At 48.2% G+C, this 17,030-nt stretch overlaps 1 protein-coding gene across 5 annotated transcripts in view; it reads right to left on the bottom strand.

Moving 5' to 3' along the window:
* RUNX1 (RUNX family transcription factor 1) overlaps positions 1-4,058 on the bottom strand; it is a 253,039-nt gene extending 248,981 nt beyond the window's left edge. For 2 of the 5 annotated variants that reach the window (XM_042956907.1, XM_042956910.1), the window contains exons 1-2: positions 2,496-2,777; positions 2,217-2,333 (exon numbers count right to left, since the gene is read on the bottom strand). In XM_042956907.1, the coding sequence (XP_042812841.1) occupies positions 2,217-2,274 (58 nt within the window). In that variant the 5' untranslated portion in view covers positions 2,275-2,333; positions 2,496-2,777. Of the gene's footprint in view, positions 1-2,216; positions 2,334-2,461; positions 2,791-3,965 lie in introns of those variants that run through there. The other 3 variants (XM_042956909.1, XM_042956911.1, XM_042956908.1) reach the window with 3 other exon arrangements.
* Positions 4,059-17,030: the final 12,972 nt, after the last annotated feature.

Below are 17,030 nucleotides of genomic sequence, written 5' to 3'. Positions count from 1 at the left end.
GGACCTTTGGCCACCCCTCTGGCTCCAGGGAGCGTGGAAGGCTGATCCCGACGATGCAGACCCTCCATTGCCGGGTCACCTTGCTAAAACTAACTGGGAAATTGCTAAGATTTCACTTTGGTTCCCTGAAATGAAATCTCAATGTAATATTACTCAAGTTAGAGACTGTAAAATGTAAAAGCCCCTAAGTTCCTTCTCCTGACACCGAGGGCTTTTTCCAATAGCCCTTCTGAGTCCTGATTCGAGTCTCAGGGCTCTCTCTCCCCCACTCACTTAAAAGCAAACTGCCCCTGTTCCTAACCCGGGGCGGCTCAGTGTGACCTGAGTTAGCACAGGAGCTATGGGGCTGTGTGAGGGCCGGGCCTCCTTCTATTTCCTGTATTTGAGCCGGTCCCTGGGTCCCTTCCCCGTCTCTGCCGTCTGGCCGGCAAGGACAGCTTTGAAGGCAGCCTCACACCGTGCCCCAAATCCAATCTATTGCCCAATGGAATGTTTTCAGATTTCCTGACTCTGCCTTCCTGAGTTTGATAAAATAGGAAACAATAATTGTGTGGAGGGTATTGAAAGCGGAGTGAAGGCAGGAAGATCTTTCATTCTGTTATTCTACAAATATTGCTTCCTTTGCTCATTAGCGGCCCAGAGGAAATGCAGCCAGGGAGCAGCCAACAGCTTCTCACCAGCGGCCGGCGTCTCTGCCACAGGAGCCCGGCGCTGCTCTGCGACAAGGGCGTGTGACTCACACACATCGCATGATTCAACTTCACTAAAATTTCCTCGGCTGCCAGTAAAGAAGCATTTGCAAACCCTCTAATTTGAAGCTTTGAATCGGTTAATGACTTGCTTTCTTCCCCTTCTCCTGAAATCCTCCCCCACCACCCTCCACACACACACACACACACACACACACACACACACACACAGCTTTGTCAAGTTTTTACATTTCAGGGACCCGGAAACATAGAGGCCCTGTGACATTCACAATAGCATTTGTTGTGACAAAGTGGCTGGCAGCCTTCTGCATTCCCCTGCTCATTTGGCTGTATGAACAAATAATGAGTCACAGATCCTATTTGGGTGCGCGCGAAGAGTTTGTAGCCAGAAAATTAATTATCCCCCCGGCCGATCCCACTCCGTCCCCGCTCTGCCAAACCATCAAGCCGCATTTTGCAGGCGTCGGTCAGAGCGCGAGCCCCGACACACTGCTCTGCCTTCGCGACATTTTTATGTTCTTATTATTTCTGTTTGTTGAAGCACGGCCCTCTTTTCCCACCAGCGCCGCGCAAAACGCACACGCGCACGCGTACTCACACACCCAGAGCCGCGGCCCCGGCGCAGCTTTGCACATTTCGCGAGGCTGCCTGCGAAACTGCGGCCAGCGTTTCCGCACCGGCCGTTCCAATTAGGAAGCGCGCCGTCTAATGACCCGGGCCGCGACACGACGCTAGACTTAGGAAACGGTTTCATTGCTCTTTGCGAAGAGGGAGACAGAGATCTCTCCGTAGGCGACAACTTGCATTTCCCCCTGCCCCCTCCCCCCCCCACCCCCCCACGAAGGACGCCGGCTGCCGCTTTGCACTGAGGCCACGAGGAGCGTGGCCCCATCCTGGTGGTTCTAACACAGACAGATCCGCCCGGCTCTCGAGCTCTCTCCCTTGAGGGGACAGCAGAGCTACCACTTTGCCCCCGAAGTCCCCAGGCTGGTCTAACGTGTGCCTGCCATGCTGCCTCCGCCTCCGCCCCACGCTGGCACCAGCCCTCCCGGCCAGCTGTGCAGGTGCCCGCTCCCCCCCACCCCCCCCCCGCCCCACTCTCCCCCCCCACCCCCCCTCCCCGGGGCGGGCCGAGTTCAGGACGCTCCGCCACCGTCATTGCAGGCAAGGGGCAGAAAAGCAAACCCAGACGGCTTCTTGCGAGCTTTATCATCTCTAGGACTTTAATCAGGAACAGCCCAACTTACTTGCACTTGACAAAGTTCTCACACACCGACTGAACACTTCAACAGCTTAGCTAAGTATTTATTAAAACATTTCTGAAGAGCTGCCATCTGATGAATAAGTAATCCAATAGCCTTGTAATCATACGCCTGAGTTTGAATTCCTTCCACCAAACCGACAGGGAATCGACGGGAGCTACGCGCCCCGAGTTACGACAAGCTGCCATTTCGTTATCTGCAAAGCCGAGCCAAAGAAGGTATCGAAAGACCAGAGCGTACTCACCTCTCATGAAGCACTGTGGGTATGAAGGAAATGACTCAAATATGCTGTCTGAAGCCATCGCTTCCTCCTGAAAATGCACCCTCTTCTGAAGGCGGGGGATTCAATGATTTCTTTCACCTTTGGAGGGAAAACCAAAGAAAGGTCACTGTCTTAACCTCACCCCCCCGACCGTGGCTCCCTGCCTTTCTTTCTTTCTTTGTTTTTTTTTTTTTTTTGTTTTGTTTTTTGGTTTTTCCTCCCCATACCTCTGGGGCTCCCTGAGCCCTGCGAAACATGTACCTTGGCGAAAACAAAATATTCAAATTGTTCAAGATTTGAAAAAAAAAAAAAAAAAAGCGGCGTCTTGGCTGTGGGTTGGTGATGTTCACCACTCTGTGAAACCCTGTGGTTTGCCGTCAGTGTGATTCGTCCTGCTCGCTGACCACTATGCCGGGCGCAGACTTCTGAGACTACCAGCCTACCCAACTTGTGGTTCTGTGGTTGTTTATGGGGCCCAAAGAAGTTTTCACACAACCCAAATTACAAATTTAACTGTTCCCCTTTCCACAGCCCGTCTTAATTGGTTCTTGCCAATCATGTGACTTAAGTGATGTCAAATTTCTTTTTTTTTTCCTTTCTTCTTTTTTTTTTTTTTTTTTACTTTCTGAGCAATGCCCTTCCTTCCCCACCCCCCCCACCCCCCACCTGCCTTCCCCGAGGCTGTTCAAGAAAAGAGCCGAGTAGAGTCTGCAAGAGAGGGACCGTAGAGAAAAGTGACTCAGTCTCTTATTATATCAATGGTCTTTGCTGATGGAGGACAACTTGGGTCTTGCTGTTGTTATTTGTGGTTTTGGGAGCCACTGATTATTTTGATAACAGTTTCATTGCCGCTTATTCAATAGTAATTCAACCTTGGCATCAGGCTCAGGCAGGATGTGGAGCCCATCACTTAAGACGCTGGGCATCAGCTCAGGACAATCCAGCACTTGGTAAAGACCAGGGCAGCGTAAGTGAAAGTACGAAAGGAAAAACAAAATAAAAGGAAATGTTTTGCGGAGAGCTTGATCCCTTGAAAGGGTCTAGCCACTCGCTGGTATTGTAAAGCTTAAAAAAAAAAAATCGAAGAAAAGGGGGGGAGGGAAGCATTTGAGTTTTGTGACCAACAGGTCGTTTCAATAAAAGCAAAATTATGTGGTTTTACTCCTCCTAAACGAACATCTTTTCGGTACAGAGATGAAATCAGGGTTCTCTCTGACACACACACTCAAATTAGGAATCTACCGGAAAACAAAGAAAGGAGACACCCTGCACCTTGAGCCCAGGCGGAAGGCTAACCTGCACCCGTTTGTTTTTCGTTTTCACCTGTGGAAGTTCACTGCGTTGCCTTTCTCTGGTTCTGTTGGCATCGATAGGCTAACTCAGACCTGGAGGCAAAACGCAGGTTAGCCCGACGGGAGCTACACTCCTCAGCAAGCCCCTTCTCATGGGGACTGAGCGAAGCAGATCGTAGCGCTCACCCTCCACCCCGGGAAGAAGTCACCTGCGTGGAGGTGCTACACACAGGGTACTTTTGCACGTGGGCAAGCCATTCCGGGCACACGTAATAATTTCTCTCTCCTGCTCGTTGCCTTTAAGTGCTGACAAAACGCCGTGTTTCTTGAAGTTCCAAGGTAAAGGGAGACTCTCTTCCCCTAATTTATTTCTATTAACTTCGCTCTGCTCCGCGTACGAGCCTTCACGGCACCCTGTACACACCACGTTTCGACTCACATGGTCAAGAGCGGTCGAGATGACGGGTCCAAGATGCCAACCCTGGATTCCAAGCTGCACGGGCACAAGCAGCGAAGGGGCTTCAGGAAGCCCGTAGAACCTGAATAACCCCTCGGTGTTTTCCTCATCTGCTCAGTTTCGCTCCTACCCGCCGTGATCATGTGCTCGCGGGCAAATGGCGCAGGTCTCTTTAAAGGAAAGGACATGATTTTTACTTACTCCTGTTTTGACTAGTGCAGGAATTGAAACTCAAGAGACTGCTTTCTCCCACACTTGTGTGAAGTGAGCTTCCCGAAGGTTGACACCTTATTAATATTTAAAAGAATAACAAGGTAGGTATTTCTTTTATGATGTTTATTAATATCCACGCCCGATGCACGTTTCCTGTTGCTTCTCAATGCAAATCCCTTGCGAAGGTAATTAAGACCGTGTTCCTGTGCTCGCTGCTAAACCTACGTGTGGGTGTGAGCCCACATCAGGCTCTTTTCTCTCTTCTGTATGTAATATTCCCTGGAAGGGTCATAAGAGCTGAAGGCCGTAACACGCAGCTGTCACTTCCGAGCTGGCTCAGACTTATTAATGACTTAGCAATTCAAGTGGCGACGCAGATAAATTCTGATACTTCATTCTAGAAACTCCCCAGATGCTTTCAGCCTTAGGTGTCCAGATGCTTGAAGGGAGGCGGCCCTGGATGGGTCAGCTAACTGCCCGCATTCTTGGCTTTTCTCTGCGCGCCTCGCCAGAGCCGAACATGTATCCTGCCCAGCAGAGTCTTCCTAGGACAGGTCAAGGTTAAAGAGGACTTGTCAGGCTGGGGTTTGTGTTTGCTGAGGCCTCACCTTAACGCTGCGATCATCTGTAATCGCCGGGGCCGGAGTTTCAACGGGGCACCAGGGGGCAGAGTTGAAGGCCAGTGCGCCGGGCTGCTGGCGTTGCCTCCCTCCGGGTTATCTGCCATAACGGCCGCAGCAGGACCTCAGAGCTTGGTGAGGCAACAGTCAGAGTTTTTCTGGGCCTCCTCCCAGTCCTGACAATAAGTGAGGACCCAGCCAGCCGCTGGTGAACTTGGCCTTACCACTTCCCCGGGAGCCCAAGACGAAAAGACACATATGTCATCAGTGAGCCCCCTGGAGGAATACTCAAGCCTATCTTTGCTAGAACTGTTGAGGATTCTTTAAGTTTGTGCATTAACCCACACCCTGTGACCTACTTCCTGCGAGTGACTCAGACCTTGGGCTGCTCGCTTGGGAATTGTACCCAAGCGGCTACAACCGACTGTGGCTTTGCCAAGTAATTGGATGGCAGTTTTCATCCTCACTCAAATTGGCTACGGCTTCTACATGCCACTGTTGGGGGGAGGAATATGCTCAGGTGTCATTTTTAATGGTTCCATAAAAATACCACCAAAGGTGGAAAGATGCATGGTTGCATAACCCTGTAATTAACGTATAAACTTCTATGTGCAACCCAACCCAAACCTGCCCTTGGCAAACCCAGAAGTTCAGAATAAGCTGGAGGCCCTGTTGTTGCAGATCTTTCCAGGCCCCTCACGACGGCGTCCACGGCGGGGCATGGCCATCTCACGCACGAGTCTCTCCTTCTTCCCGGTAAAAGTAGAATTCGAACGGGAGCCCCCACAAGACTTTACTGTACAGCCAGATAAGAGTTTCAGTATTCACACCCTTACCTTCCCTGGATGGAGATACATTGCTCTGTGGAGAAATGGGACCTAAAGAAAAAAAAAGAAAACAGGCAGCCATTGAAACCCATCAATGAATCCTGTCAACCCATCCAATGAAAGCTGTCTAATGACATGAAAGGCTGTTTAATGACCATTGTTTGAAATCTAAGAGTTTCAACTGCTTCACTACTCGAAAGGTGGCCTGTGGGTCAGCAGCAGTGACATCACCCCGGAACTCGCGAGGGATCAGAATCTTGGGCTCTGTCCCAGACCTACGTTTTTAGAGTCTGCAGGTTTGCAGCGCTCCAGGTGAAATCTGCACACATCAAAGCTGGAGAGGCGTGGCTCCGAGAAAGCCCTTGCATAGGTAGGGATTTGGTAAAGGATACGCTATGATGATTTTCTACAGTCTTTGTGATCTCCGTTTTCCTTAGAGCTTTCTGAAAAGTCGACCTTTTCTACCTTGTTGCCTTGGCACAAGTTTTTAAACTCTGGATGTTTCTAGACAGCAGAAACCCGCAAGAGGTGTGGCTCCCGTCCTCCGAGATAGAGCTTTCTCGGATGGTCACTCAGACTCTCCTCGCACGTGCTGGGTCTGGGTCAAGTTTACAGTTTGAGGTTTGACACACAAGGTGGGGAGGCTCCCGTGTGCTCCGTCTCCCAAGCTGGTGACCACATGTATATAAACAGAAGGCTTCTTTTCCCCCAGGGGCATCGGACTCTCAGTTTTTACCTAGTTTGCATTTTGGAAACACATCAATCCTGTGAGTTCTTCCAGACACACACCACGTGTTCATGTGGTAGCATTGCAGGTGGCCGCCGGTGTCCTGCCGTGAGCCGTCCTCCCCGTGGGATACCTGCCTCTGCTCTCCAGCCTTGGCCTTGCAGATGTCACATCCTATGCTTTGTTCCAAAACGAGGGACCCGGCCTTACACCGTCGCCACCTGGCTCGGCCAAACCAGAGCCCAGAGGACCCGTTTATGCAGGAGTCCAAGAGGTTGGCTACCTCTTTCCAATGCATCTGGATCCTTTCAGGCCTGCCCTGGGCCAGGAATCTTGTTTGGAATAGTTTCTCTTTCCAGAATGTTGGCTCTTCAGCTTCTGGTGCCATTTGTCACCAGGAGGGTAAAACTGGAAAACTTAAACAAACCCTCTTTGAATGTTAGAAATGTTTAGCATTCGAAGTTTGGTCAAACGATGGAAAACATTCCGAGTTGGTACTGAACTTTCCATCCAGTTCCTCCAACCTTGAGGCTAATTTTAGCATGAGATCCAGGCAGGGAAAGCTAAAGGAAACGAAGCAACTAAAAATACTCTGCGTTGGAGAAGCCGGAATTTACGGTGGTTAGATAGTGTAAAATTCAATAATTCAGCTTAGGTGGCAAATAATGAGCGTCCCCACTGTGATCAAAGCACCTGGCTTTAGGAACTTTGGACTTTTATTGTAATTGCTACCCATTTTCCTGGTAGTAGGCAAATTAACAAACTTTCACAAGATTCCTTACCAACTGACGCACAATAGTGCCCTTTTCACGGGGGTGCTGTGAGAATCAGTACTTTTTGGACTATGCAAAGCGCTGTTGAATGGAATTAAAAAGCGACTTGTGGTTGATCCTTCAATATGGAAGCCTGTAGTATGTGAATTTTAACACTAGGACTCGCCAGGTATCACAAACATATGGCATCAGGTCCCTAAATTAGAGGTGTGGATAAGAGCAAGTGAAAAATAGCCTCGGCAGTCGGTCCTGGAGAAGTCCTCAGTGTTCATCGCTTAAGTTTTGAATTCGATGTTCTTTGGGAAGAATATTATTCAGCCCTACCGACGCAGGCTGCAAATACTTACTGAACCTCAAAATGTCAAAATTAAAAAAAAAAATGTACCGAGAACACAAAATACCGCGCTTAAAATTGGGCGGTGTGCATTTTAATTCCCTCCTGTTTCAATTCCCTTGCTCGCCTTTGCCAGTTCAGCAGCTGGCTGGATTTCTGGGTGAAGAGCGGGAAGGAAGATCCTGCCTGCGTTCTGGCTCTGATTTCACGTTCTCAAGTTTTCAGTTTATTCAAAGCAGAGAGAAGAAACCAGGATATCACCACGCGCCACACGACTGCAACCGCACTAAGGCTATCAGAACACAGTCCCTCAGCCTCTGGGGCCAGTCATGTCACATCCTCACGGGGACTCGGAGTGTATTCGTGACTCATATACACATGCGTTCACTTGCCGATCCTGTTTATTTCCCACACAGGACTTATATCTGAGATGGTATTGTTTCCAGGATAAGAAAATTTGTTTTAACTTAAATTTCAGGTAGACAACATACGAGGTGATGTTGGTTTCAGGAGTAGAATTCAGTGATTCATCACTTCCATAGAACACATCCCAACAAGTGCCTTCCTTAGTACGTGTTGTCATCTAGCCCATCCCCCACTCACCTCCCTGCAGCACCCCCCAGTTTGTTCTCAATTATTAAGAGTCTCTGGCGGGGGCGCCTGGGTGGCTCAGTCGGTTAAGCGGCCGACCTTGGCTCAGGTCACGAACTCGCAGTCTGTGAGTTCGAGCCCCGCGTCGGGCTCCGTGCTGACAGCTCAGAGCCTGGAGCCTGCTTGGGATTCTGTGTTTCTCCCTTTCGCTGCCCCTCCCCCACTCAAGCACACGCTCTCGCTCTCAGAAATAAACATTAAAAAAAGTTTAAAAAATTAAGAATAATAAAAAAAGCGTCTCTCGTGGTTTATTGCTCTCCTTTCTCTTTCCCTCTACCCCTTTCCCATACGTTCATCTGTTTTGTTTCTTAAATTCCACAAATGAGTGAAAGCATATGGTATTTGTCTTTCTTGGGTTTATTTTGCTTGACATACTACATTCCAGCTCTATCCATGCCACTGCATATGGCAAGATTTCATTCTTTTTGATGGCTGAGTAATATTCCACTATATTATATGTATATGTATATATATCATATCTATCTATCTATATATCTAGATATATATATATATCTAGATATCTATATATCTATATATCACATCTTCTCAAGATAAGAAAATTTAGAGGAATTGAAAACTTTAGTGGACCTGAAGGACCCAGGGTGGTAAGATGGGGGGAGATCAGAGGACAGTGATCTTGGCGTGCAGGACACGTGGAAGTTTGGTGGCTTTTGATTATGATGGAAGTATTCGTCTTCAGTTTGTTTCCCTGGGCCTTTTACACTTTCCCATCACTCATTTACAATTCTCAGATTTGTATGGAAAATGGAGACTCGAGGACCCGAGTTTCTGCCCCCGTGGGCCACACGCTGTGAACCGGGACTCAGGGGCCACCTCAAACGCACAGTGGTTGTTCAGCGGATGTTGAGGGTTTCAGAAAATCAATGCCGTGAATGTCAACAGGCCTGAAATTGTAGCCGAACAGTCCGGGACTCTTCAAAAAGGAATGCTGAGCTCCTGGAGGAAACTGTCTCTTAGGTCTCTGTGAGGTTCCTTGTCTATGAAAAGATGTTCAGGAAACATACAACTCCTCCCAATTTTGTAAGTGACCTTTAACTTCTTCCTTCCATGCCTTTGTCTTTAAACAGGAATCCACCATTTCCCTTCGGATCCGTGTCCCTTGTCAATTCCTCCTCCTTTTAGAACCACCACATTTCCATAACCAGCGGCCTCCTTTCTCTTCCCTCCCGTTCCTTGGTGATGGTCATAGCCATTTATGTATGTATGAATGCACTCAGCTCTAACTTCACTCCGCAACCCAGGCCTAGGAGCCGTCTTCTTGCACCCTCCCCAGCTACGGGAATCTGTGTCTGGGTTTCGGCCGCTCCCCAGTTGGGCTCCTTCTCCTTCTCTACACCCGGTGTCCAGAGAGCGTCTCAAGGTCACTCTACCTCACAACGGAGCTTTCCTTGTTCCTTGAATTCTTCTGTTATCAAGGCATGGATTCACGTGCCTTGGCAGAATCAGTCAATCCATCCTTTGTCCCTACATTTTTTTGTGTCTTTCAACTTTTCCTTCTAGGCTTTACTAAATATCAGGAACACCTCACTTTCTCCACAACTAGTGACCCCACTGAGTATTTGAGCACTAGGTTACCTCACTGAGTATATTTATTTCCTAATCTTGGGCTAGGCAGACCTGGTCCTGCTCAGAAGAAGGTTACGATCGTATGAACCATTCACATAAAAAAATGAAAAGTTATAGCAGAATGACCCGTATGACCAGTGTGGGGACGGGGGGAGAAGTGAGTGAGGCTCCCAGGATTCGCAGTTTAGGGAAGCGCTGACCGTCGGTGATGACCCTGAACTTGGGCGACCCCATGAGTGAGCGCTGCCTTAAAGGCATCACCCTACGGGCCTCCCTTGCTTGACCCCAGTCCCGGCCCTGGGCAAGGCTCACAAAACTGAACAGAGACCATGGGCTGGGCAGAGGGTCAGGAAGAAAGCACGTGGCTGCAAAGCCTGTGGCCACAGAATAGTGGGGTCCTGAGCCGGGCACTGGGAGATCCACACGTTCTGTTTTCTTGGCACTAGACACGTACATTTTGGGTAGATAAAAGGACAGGGAGAGCAGCAGAGATGGGCAGAGCTCTGAGGCCAAGGGAAAACCAGAAATAAGCTCTGTCTGCTTGGGTGCTGGCGAGAAGCCCGGCCCGGCTGCCATATTTCAGCTATGAGGTGACGAGCACTCTGACAAGGTGGGGGGCAGGGACGGGGGTGGGGGGTGGGGAGGGGCACTCGGAAGGTAATGGGCTTACGACATTAGCTTCCTTAGGTTTTCACTCCTCCCTTTACCCTGTAGCTGTGGTCCCCGCCCCCCCTGACCCGGAGCTCGTTCTCAGAACTCGCTCTAACCAGTGGAGCAGGAACAAACTTGCTGGAAGGAGAGGCTGGGCAAGGTGCTTGGTCCCTTGAATGCTCCCCTGTTGGTGTACTGGAAGAGAGCCAGCGGTCCCAGTTGGGGCCATCCTGGATCAGCCGGTTGCCAGCTGGCCATCGGACACTCGGGTGAGCACCAGCCCAACCCAGAAGAACCAACCAGCCAACCCAGCCGTGACCAGAGCTGCCCGGCCTCCCCACGAAGTGTGAGTGGTAATCAATGGTGTTGTTTGAAGCCGTAGCATTTTGTGGTGGTTTGTGGCATCGCATTGCCATGGTGGTGGTCTTTGACGAGGAAGAGGTAAAGGCGAAGAACGCACCAGCATTGAGCTTCAGGCTGAGGCAAAGAGGCAGGATCTGGTAGTTCCAACGTGAAAGAAAGTCAGAAGCTCAAGATGAGAATTCTTAGAAGGGGGCAGGAAGAGACAGCAGCCAGGGGGAAGGGTGGCCAGGGGAATGGGAGAAAGAAAAAGGAAGCTTGAACGCCTGGGTGCCTCAGTCGGTTAAGGGTCCAACTCTTGATTTCAGCTCGGGTCATGATTTCACGGTTCGTGAGTTCGAGCCCCCACATGGGGCTCTGCGTTGACAGCACTGAGCCCGCTTAGGATTTTCTGTCTCTGTCTCTCTGTCTCTCTCTCTGCCCCTCCCCTGCTCAGGCTCTCTCTGTCTTTCTCAAAATAAATAAATAAACATTAAAAAAAGAAAAAGAAAACAGGAGTATGGTACAAGCCAAGGGACGACATCTCAAGGGATGAGAGAAAAACAGGGTTAGATGTTGAAAAGAGAGACGAGAAAAACAAAGACTATGGGAAAGTCAACAGATTTGACAAGAAAGAGCCACTTGAGATCTGTTCCTTCATGACGCTCCTCAGACTAAACAGAAGAGTGACATCCAGTTGTGCTGGGTTGCAGAAAAGCAGCTCTGCTTTGCTTGAATAGGGACTTAATGTGGAATGAATCATTGCGTGTCCGTGTTTGTCGGAATGGATCTAAGTTGGTTACGTGACCTTTCCCGTCTCGATTCAATTCAGAAAACACTGATAGAGCAGCCACTGTGATAGAACGGGGAGAAACTACATCTCCAAAAGGAAGATTGGAGTATTTCTTGTTGTCGCAGTGCACGACACAGCTAGATCCCGAGGGTATGTTGGAGACGGGCTGACGTGGGGCAAAAGGAGGTGACCAAAGAGAGGGACAGCCACCCTCCACGGCAGCCACAGGTATCGAGGCTTGCTGGGTTGCTGAAGGGGCTGCCCGTGCTACTGAGAGATAACAGATATTCCAGATCAGAGTGAGTGTGAAGACAGGACCATGGGGAAACTTCCAAAGAGATGTTCAAGGGCCGTGATCCTCAGTAGAGCCATAAAGGGTCAAGAGAGGACAACGGAGAGGAGGGTCTTAGGAGAGAGGGCTTCAAGTGCGGCTTCTCGACTTCTCTCCCCCATCCAAGTAACCAAGTCTGCCACTCTTGTCAAACCTGGAGAGAGGGACAAAGAGCATGTGTGCCTCAGTCTGGGCCCTGACTCACCCCTGCGACTGTGAGCAGCCTCTTGTAAGGCAGGAGCGGAGGTGTAGTAGGAATCTCCAGCAACCCTTCCAAGGTGCCTCAAATATGGAACCCCCAAGTAAGATGTTGGCTTGACACTATTCTAAAAATATTTTTTTTAAGTTTATTTATTTATTTGAGAGAGAGAGAGAGAGAGAGGGCGCACAAGTGGGGGAGGGGCAGAGAGAAGGAGAGACAGAATCCAAAGCAGGCTCCACACCATCAGTGCAAAGCCCTATGTGGGGCTGGAACTCATGAACTGTGAGATCATGACCTGAGCCGAAACCAAGAGTCGGACCCTCAACCGACTGCGCCACCCAGGTGCCCCGGCTTGGCTCTATCTTAAAAGGGATTCTGGGGGTGCCTGGGTGGCTCAGTCAGTTAAGTAAGGGGCTCTTGATCTCAGCTCAGGTCATGACTTCACGTTTCATAGGATCGAGCCCCTAGTTGGGTTCCGCACTGGCAGTGTGGAGCCTACTTTCGATTCTCTCTCTCTCAACCCCTCCCTTGCTTGTGCTCTCTCTGTCCCTCTCTCTGTCTCTCTTTCTCTCTCACTTTCTCAAAATAAATAAAGAAACTAAAAAAAAAATAAATAAAAATGGAGTTAAAATTAAGGAATTCTGGGGGTGCCTGGGTGGCTCATTTGGTTAAGCATCCGACTCTTAATTTCTGCTCATGTCATGATCTCGTGGTTCGTGAGATGGAGTCTCGTGTCAGGCTCTGTGCTGACAGTGCGGAGTCTGCTTGGGATTCTCTCTCTCCCCCTTTCTCTCTGCTCCTCCCTCGCTCACGCTCTCTCTCTCTCTCTCTCTCTCTCTCTCACACACACACACAATAAATAAACATTAAAAAAAAAATAAAGAGATTTTGCCCACAAGGTTGGACTGCCCAAGCAAGGAGATTTCAGCCTAAAGAGCTTATGGTGTAGGCCATCGTGAGCAGGAATTGAGATGGCATTGGGGGCTAAGGTCCTAGAGAGGGACACTGCCCTGTGTGGGGAGTTGCATCAGAAGGAGCCAGATAAGAGAGTCCACGAGAATGCACAGGAGAGAAACAACCCACGAGGTCAGAGAGAGCCAGGATCGCTTAAAACAAAGGCTGCTAAGTGAGCTTCTAATCTCTCCCACGGTCTCCCTTTGCCCCCCCCCCCACCCCACCCCCAGCACAGCAGTGTGCAGGCCGAGTTAGCAAGGACTAAGGGTGGGTGTGGAAGCACTGTAGGCAGCAAGGAGTCCCATGAACCCACCCAGGTAGTCAGCCCAACAGGTTCCAACTGCAGTGATGGGCGTCCAATCAAGTTGGTAATTTAGATGATCTGAGACTCTTGTACTGTTTACGGTGAATGCAATTTTTCTTATCTAAGTGAGAAGAAAAGAATCACACATACTAAATAGGGTTTCAAAATGTGAGAACACCCAGTGGACGAGTGGAGGAACAAAATGTGATCTGTCTTTACAATGGAATACTTTTCTGCCATGAAAAGGAGTGAAATTTTGATATATATCACAACACGGATGGACCTTGAAAACATTATGCCAGACCCAGTAGGACAAGTGTTGTGTGTGGGACTTATATGAGGTACCTAGAACAGGTAAATTTGTAGAAAAGAAGGTAAAAGAGAGGTTCCCAGGGATTGGAGGGAAAGAGGAATGGGATGTCACTGTTTAAGAATACAGTGTCACTTTGTTCAGATTCTGTGTCTCCCTCTCTCTCTGTCCCTTCCCCACTCATGTTCTGTCTGTCTCTCTCTTTCAAAAATAAATAAACATGAAAAAAATTTTTAAAAAGGGGGGCGCCTGCGAGGCCGAGTCGGTTAAGCGTCCGACTTTGGCTCAGGTCATGATCTCACGGTTCATGGGTTCTAGCCCCACAGTGTGCTGACAGCTCAGAGCCAGAATCCTACTTCAGATTCTATGTCTCCCTCTCTCTCTTCCCCTCCCCCACCCATTCTGTTTCTCTCTCCTTCAAAAATAAATAAACATTAAAAAACATTTAAAAAGGGGCGCCTCGGTGGCTCAGTCGGTTGAGCGTCCAACTTTGACTCAGGTCATGATCTCACGGCTTGTGAGTTTGAGCCCTGCATCGGGCTCTGTGCTGATAGCTCAGGGCCTGGAGCCTGCTTCGGATTCTGTGTCTCCCTCTCTCTCTGCCCCTAACCCACTCACATTCTGTCTCTGTCTCTCTCAAAAATTAATAAACATTAAAAAAATTTTAAAAAAACATTAAGAAATGATACAGTGTCAGTTTGGGATGATAAAAAGTTCTGGAGAAGGTTAGTGGTGATGGTTGTATGTTATGAAGGTAATTATTAATGCCACTGAATTGTACACTTAAAAATGGTTAAAATGATAACTAGAATATGTATATTTTACTACAATAAAAAAGTCAAGTGACTTGTATAATTAAATCTATGAATTCTTTATGACCAAAGTAACCGTAACTATATCAATGATGGGAACTCTTCTATATATCGGTCCCCACAGCTCCGAATGAGGAGCAGTGAGATTTATTTATTTGTTATTTTTTTTATCCCCCTTAGCAATACTCTGTTGACCAATTTAAAACAGATACAGCCAGGATCTGGATGTTACTTATTGAGTCAGGGTAGACTACCTAATGGCTTGAGACTCAAAAAGGCTTGTTTGAGTCAATGTATGACACAGTTAATATAGTACTTATTACCTGATAAACATTTACTAAATCTCTACTATTTTGACGGTAATTGGAAGCAATCAGAAGATTTTCCCAGGAAACAGGGTCTTCAGAAACTTTCTGACTCTGATCGCACCTTATGTGGTGCTCTATTTGTTCAAGAAGAATCTAAAGTTGTATCTTAGTAAGTTAAGAAAAATGGAATTTAACATGATTTTTTTCCAGCATCTAAATTGGCTTGTATTACATTTCTCTTCAAAACTATCTAGACCCGCACACTCAGATACACACACACACACCCCACAGTTGAATCCAGGCTATTGATTTCACTAAGCTCTGCCCTCACTTGGCACCGATGTGCAAGCAAGCTCAAACATATCACCTTTCTGTGTTCCCTGTTCTTGTAGTTAGTGGACCACACAAAGGGCAGACCCAGAGGAGATAACGGATTTAATGATAAATCAAATGATTCATTCTTTTTCCTTTAGCCTCTTAAAATGAAGGGATTAACTTGTTTGATGCCTGCACTGGAAATGCGCTGCTATGGGTCTTGAATCCTACACAGTACCAGCCTTTTTCTCAGGTCTGCTCAAGTGTTCATCAACACCCTTCTGAGCTTCTGGCTCCCAGGTCAGTTAGATAAAACCATGGAATCATGCTGATTAAAAGCGTCTAATCCCTTTAGGCTGGCATGCCTCCCAGAGTGCCCTTTACAGAGATGCCAAAGGAAATTCAAAATAAGGTGCAGGTATGACCCCGTGTCGGCAATTCTGCCTCCTGTGCTGTGTCAGGGACAGTGCCCTCCCTGGACTACCTAGGACCTGGCTATTAAGGTGATAAGAAGTGGGCGGTGAGTTCCTTCAGGCTCAGAACGCTTCAGCTACTCAAAACGACACATCTTTTAACTCCAAGGTTTTCATTGTTATTCATATCGCTTACCCAACGAGCAAATGAGCCTTAGCTCATTTCTCTTCTTTAAGCGTGAGCTGGAGACATTTGGAACAATTAGGTGATTTCACTGCACTTCAAGCCATCACCCGAATGGAGTGCCGTATTTTCAGTCTATCACTTCCTGTCAAGTTCAAGTTTATCCCTACCGAATATAGGCTTGTGTGATGCCGTGGGGGTCGGGATGCCAGATTTAGCCAAAAAAAAAAAAAAAAAAAAAAAAAAAAAAAAAAAAAAAAAGAAAGAAAGAAAAAGAATGCACCGTTAACTTTGAATCTTAAAGGTAAAACACGAATTCAGTTCCTAGTAAATCTCCCTAGTAATCCCCCTAGTACATAGGGGATTCTTAAAGAATTATTCACGGTTTAACTGAAATTCAGATTTAACTGGGTGTCCTGGATTTTATCTGGCCGTCCTCACTGACAGTCCAGATGTAAGACGTGCATGTACATATATCACCCAAGAAGCCAGAGACTTTGGGGTCAATTTAAGTATACAGGAGAAAATAATATGGTACGTCAGTGCACTTCAATCACTGCAGGCTGGGCTGGAGTGGTTTTTGGTTTTGTTTTTCCCTTTATCTTGTACCCTTTCGGGAGGAGTTCTTTCATACCGTGCCGGTGGTTTGTCCAACAGTAGGAAGCAATGGCGAAAAGGATCATTTACCTTTGCCTTTTTTTCCAAGCTGGATTCACCTGCTTTCCTGTCCAGGAGGACTCGCTGTGGTATTGTCCTCCCAAGCTTCTTTTCCAAAGGAGAACCCGGGCGTGCTAATTGCTGGGTGTCGGCGACACGAATGGAAGTGGACGACAGCTGGGTGCTGGGCCCGTTCTGCGGGGACAGGCTGGGGTTTCCATTGTATAGTCTGGCCTCCTTCCATCTGCACTGGCTTTTGTCTTGGGTCTCAGGCAATTGGCTAGAGCCGAAAACATAAACACTTCCATGCCCTTGCCCCTTATCGTTTTCTTTTCACGTTGGTTGAGGAAATACACCTGAGAGACCAAAGGAACACAACGCACCCAGCAATTACCAGCCACCACGGGCAGGCGGCAAAGGCTCAAACAACAAAACCCCCCAGGTGGGCTGCTGCTGGCCCCTGGCTTTGCTCAGGGCTCCTGTCAGGGGCCAGGCTCTGGGACTGAGTCAAAGACTCCCTCCCCCTTCTGTCTTGGGACAGCTGGTTTCCTTGCTGCCAAAGATGGAAAACTCAGGAAGTTTCTGTCCTGATTTATTTTGCGCAAACAGCGGCCACAGGTCATGCCCGGTGCTGGGAAAGCTACTGAATAAAGGGAAGGAGGCAGAACTTAACTAAATTTGTGTCATCCATGAAGCTGTTTTCTTTTTAAAGTTTATTTGTTTGTTTATTTCTCCATCTCTA

The sequence above is a fragment of the Panthera tigris genome, chromosome C2, assembly GCF_018350195.1.
Source record: "Panthera tigris isolate Pti1 chromosome C2, P.tigris_Pti1_mat1.1, whole genome shotgun sequence".
Taxonomy (NCBI): Eukaryota; Metazoa; Chordata; class Mammalia; order Carnivora; family Felidae; genus Panthera; species Panthera tigris.
This window is presented reverse-complemented; position numbering and strand designations above follow the sequence as displayed.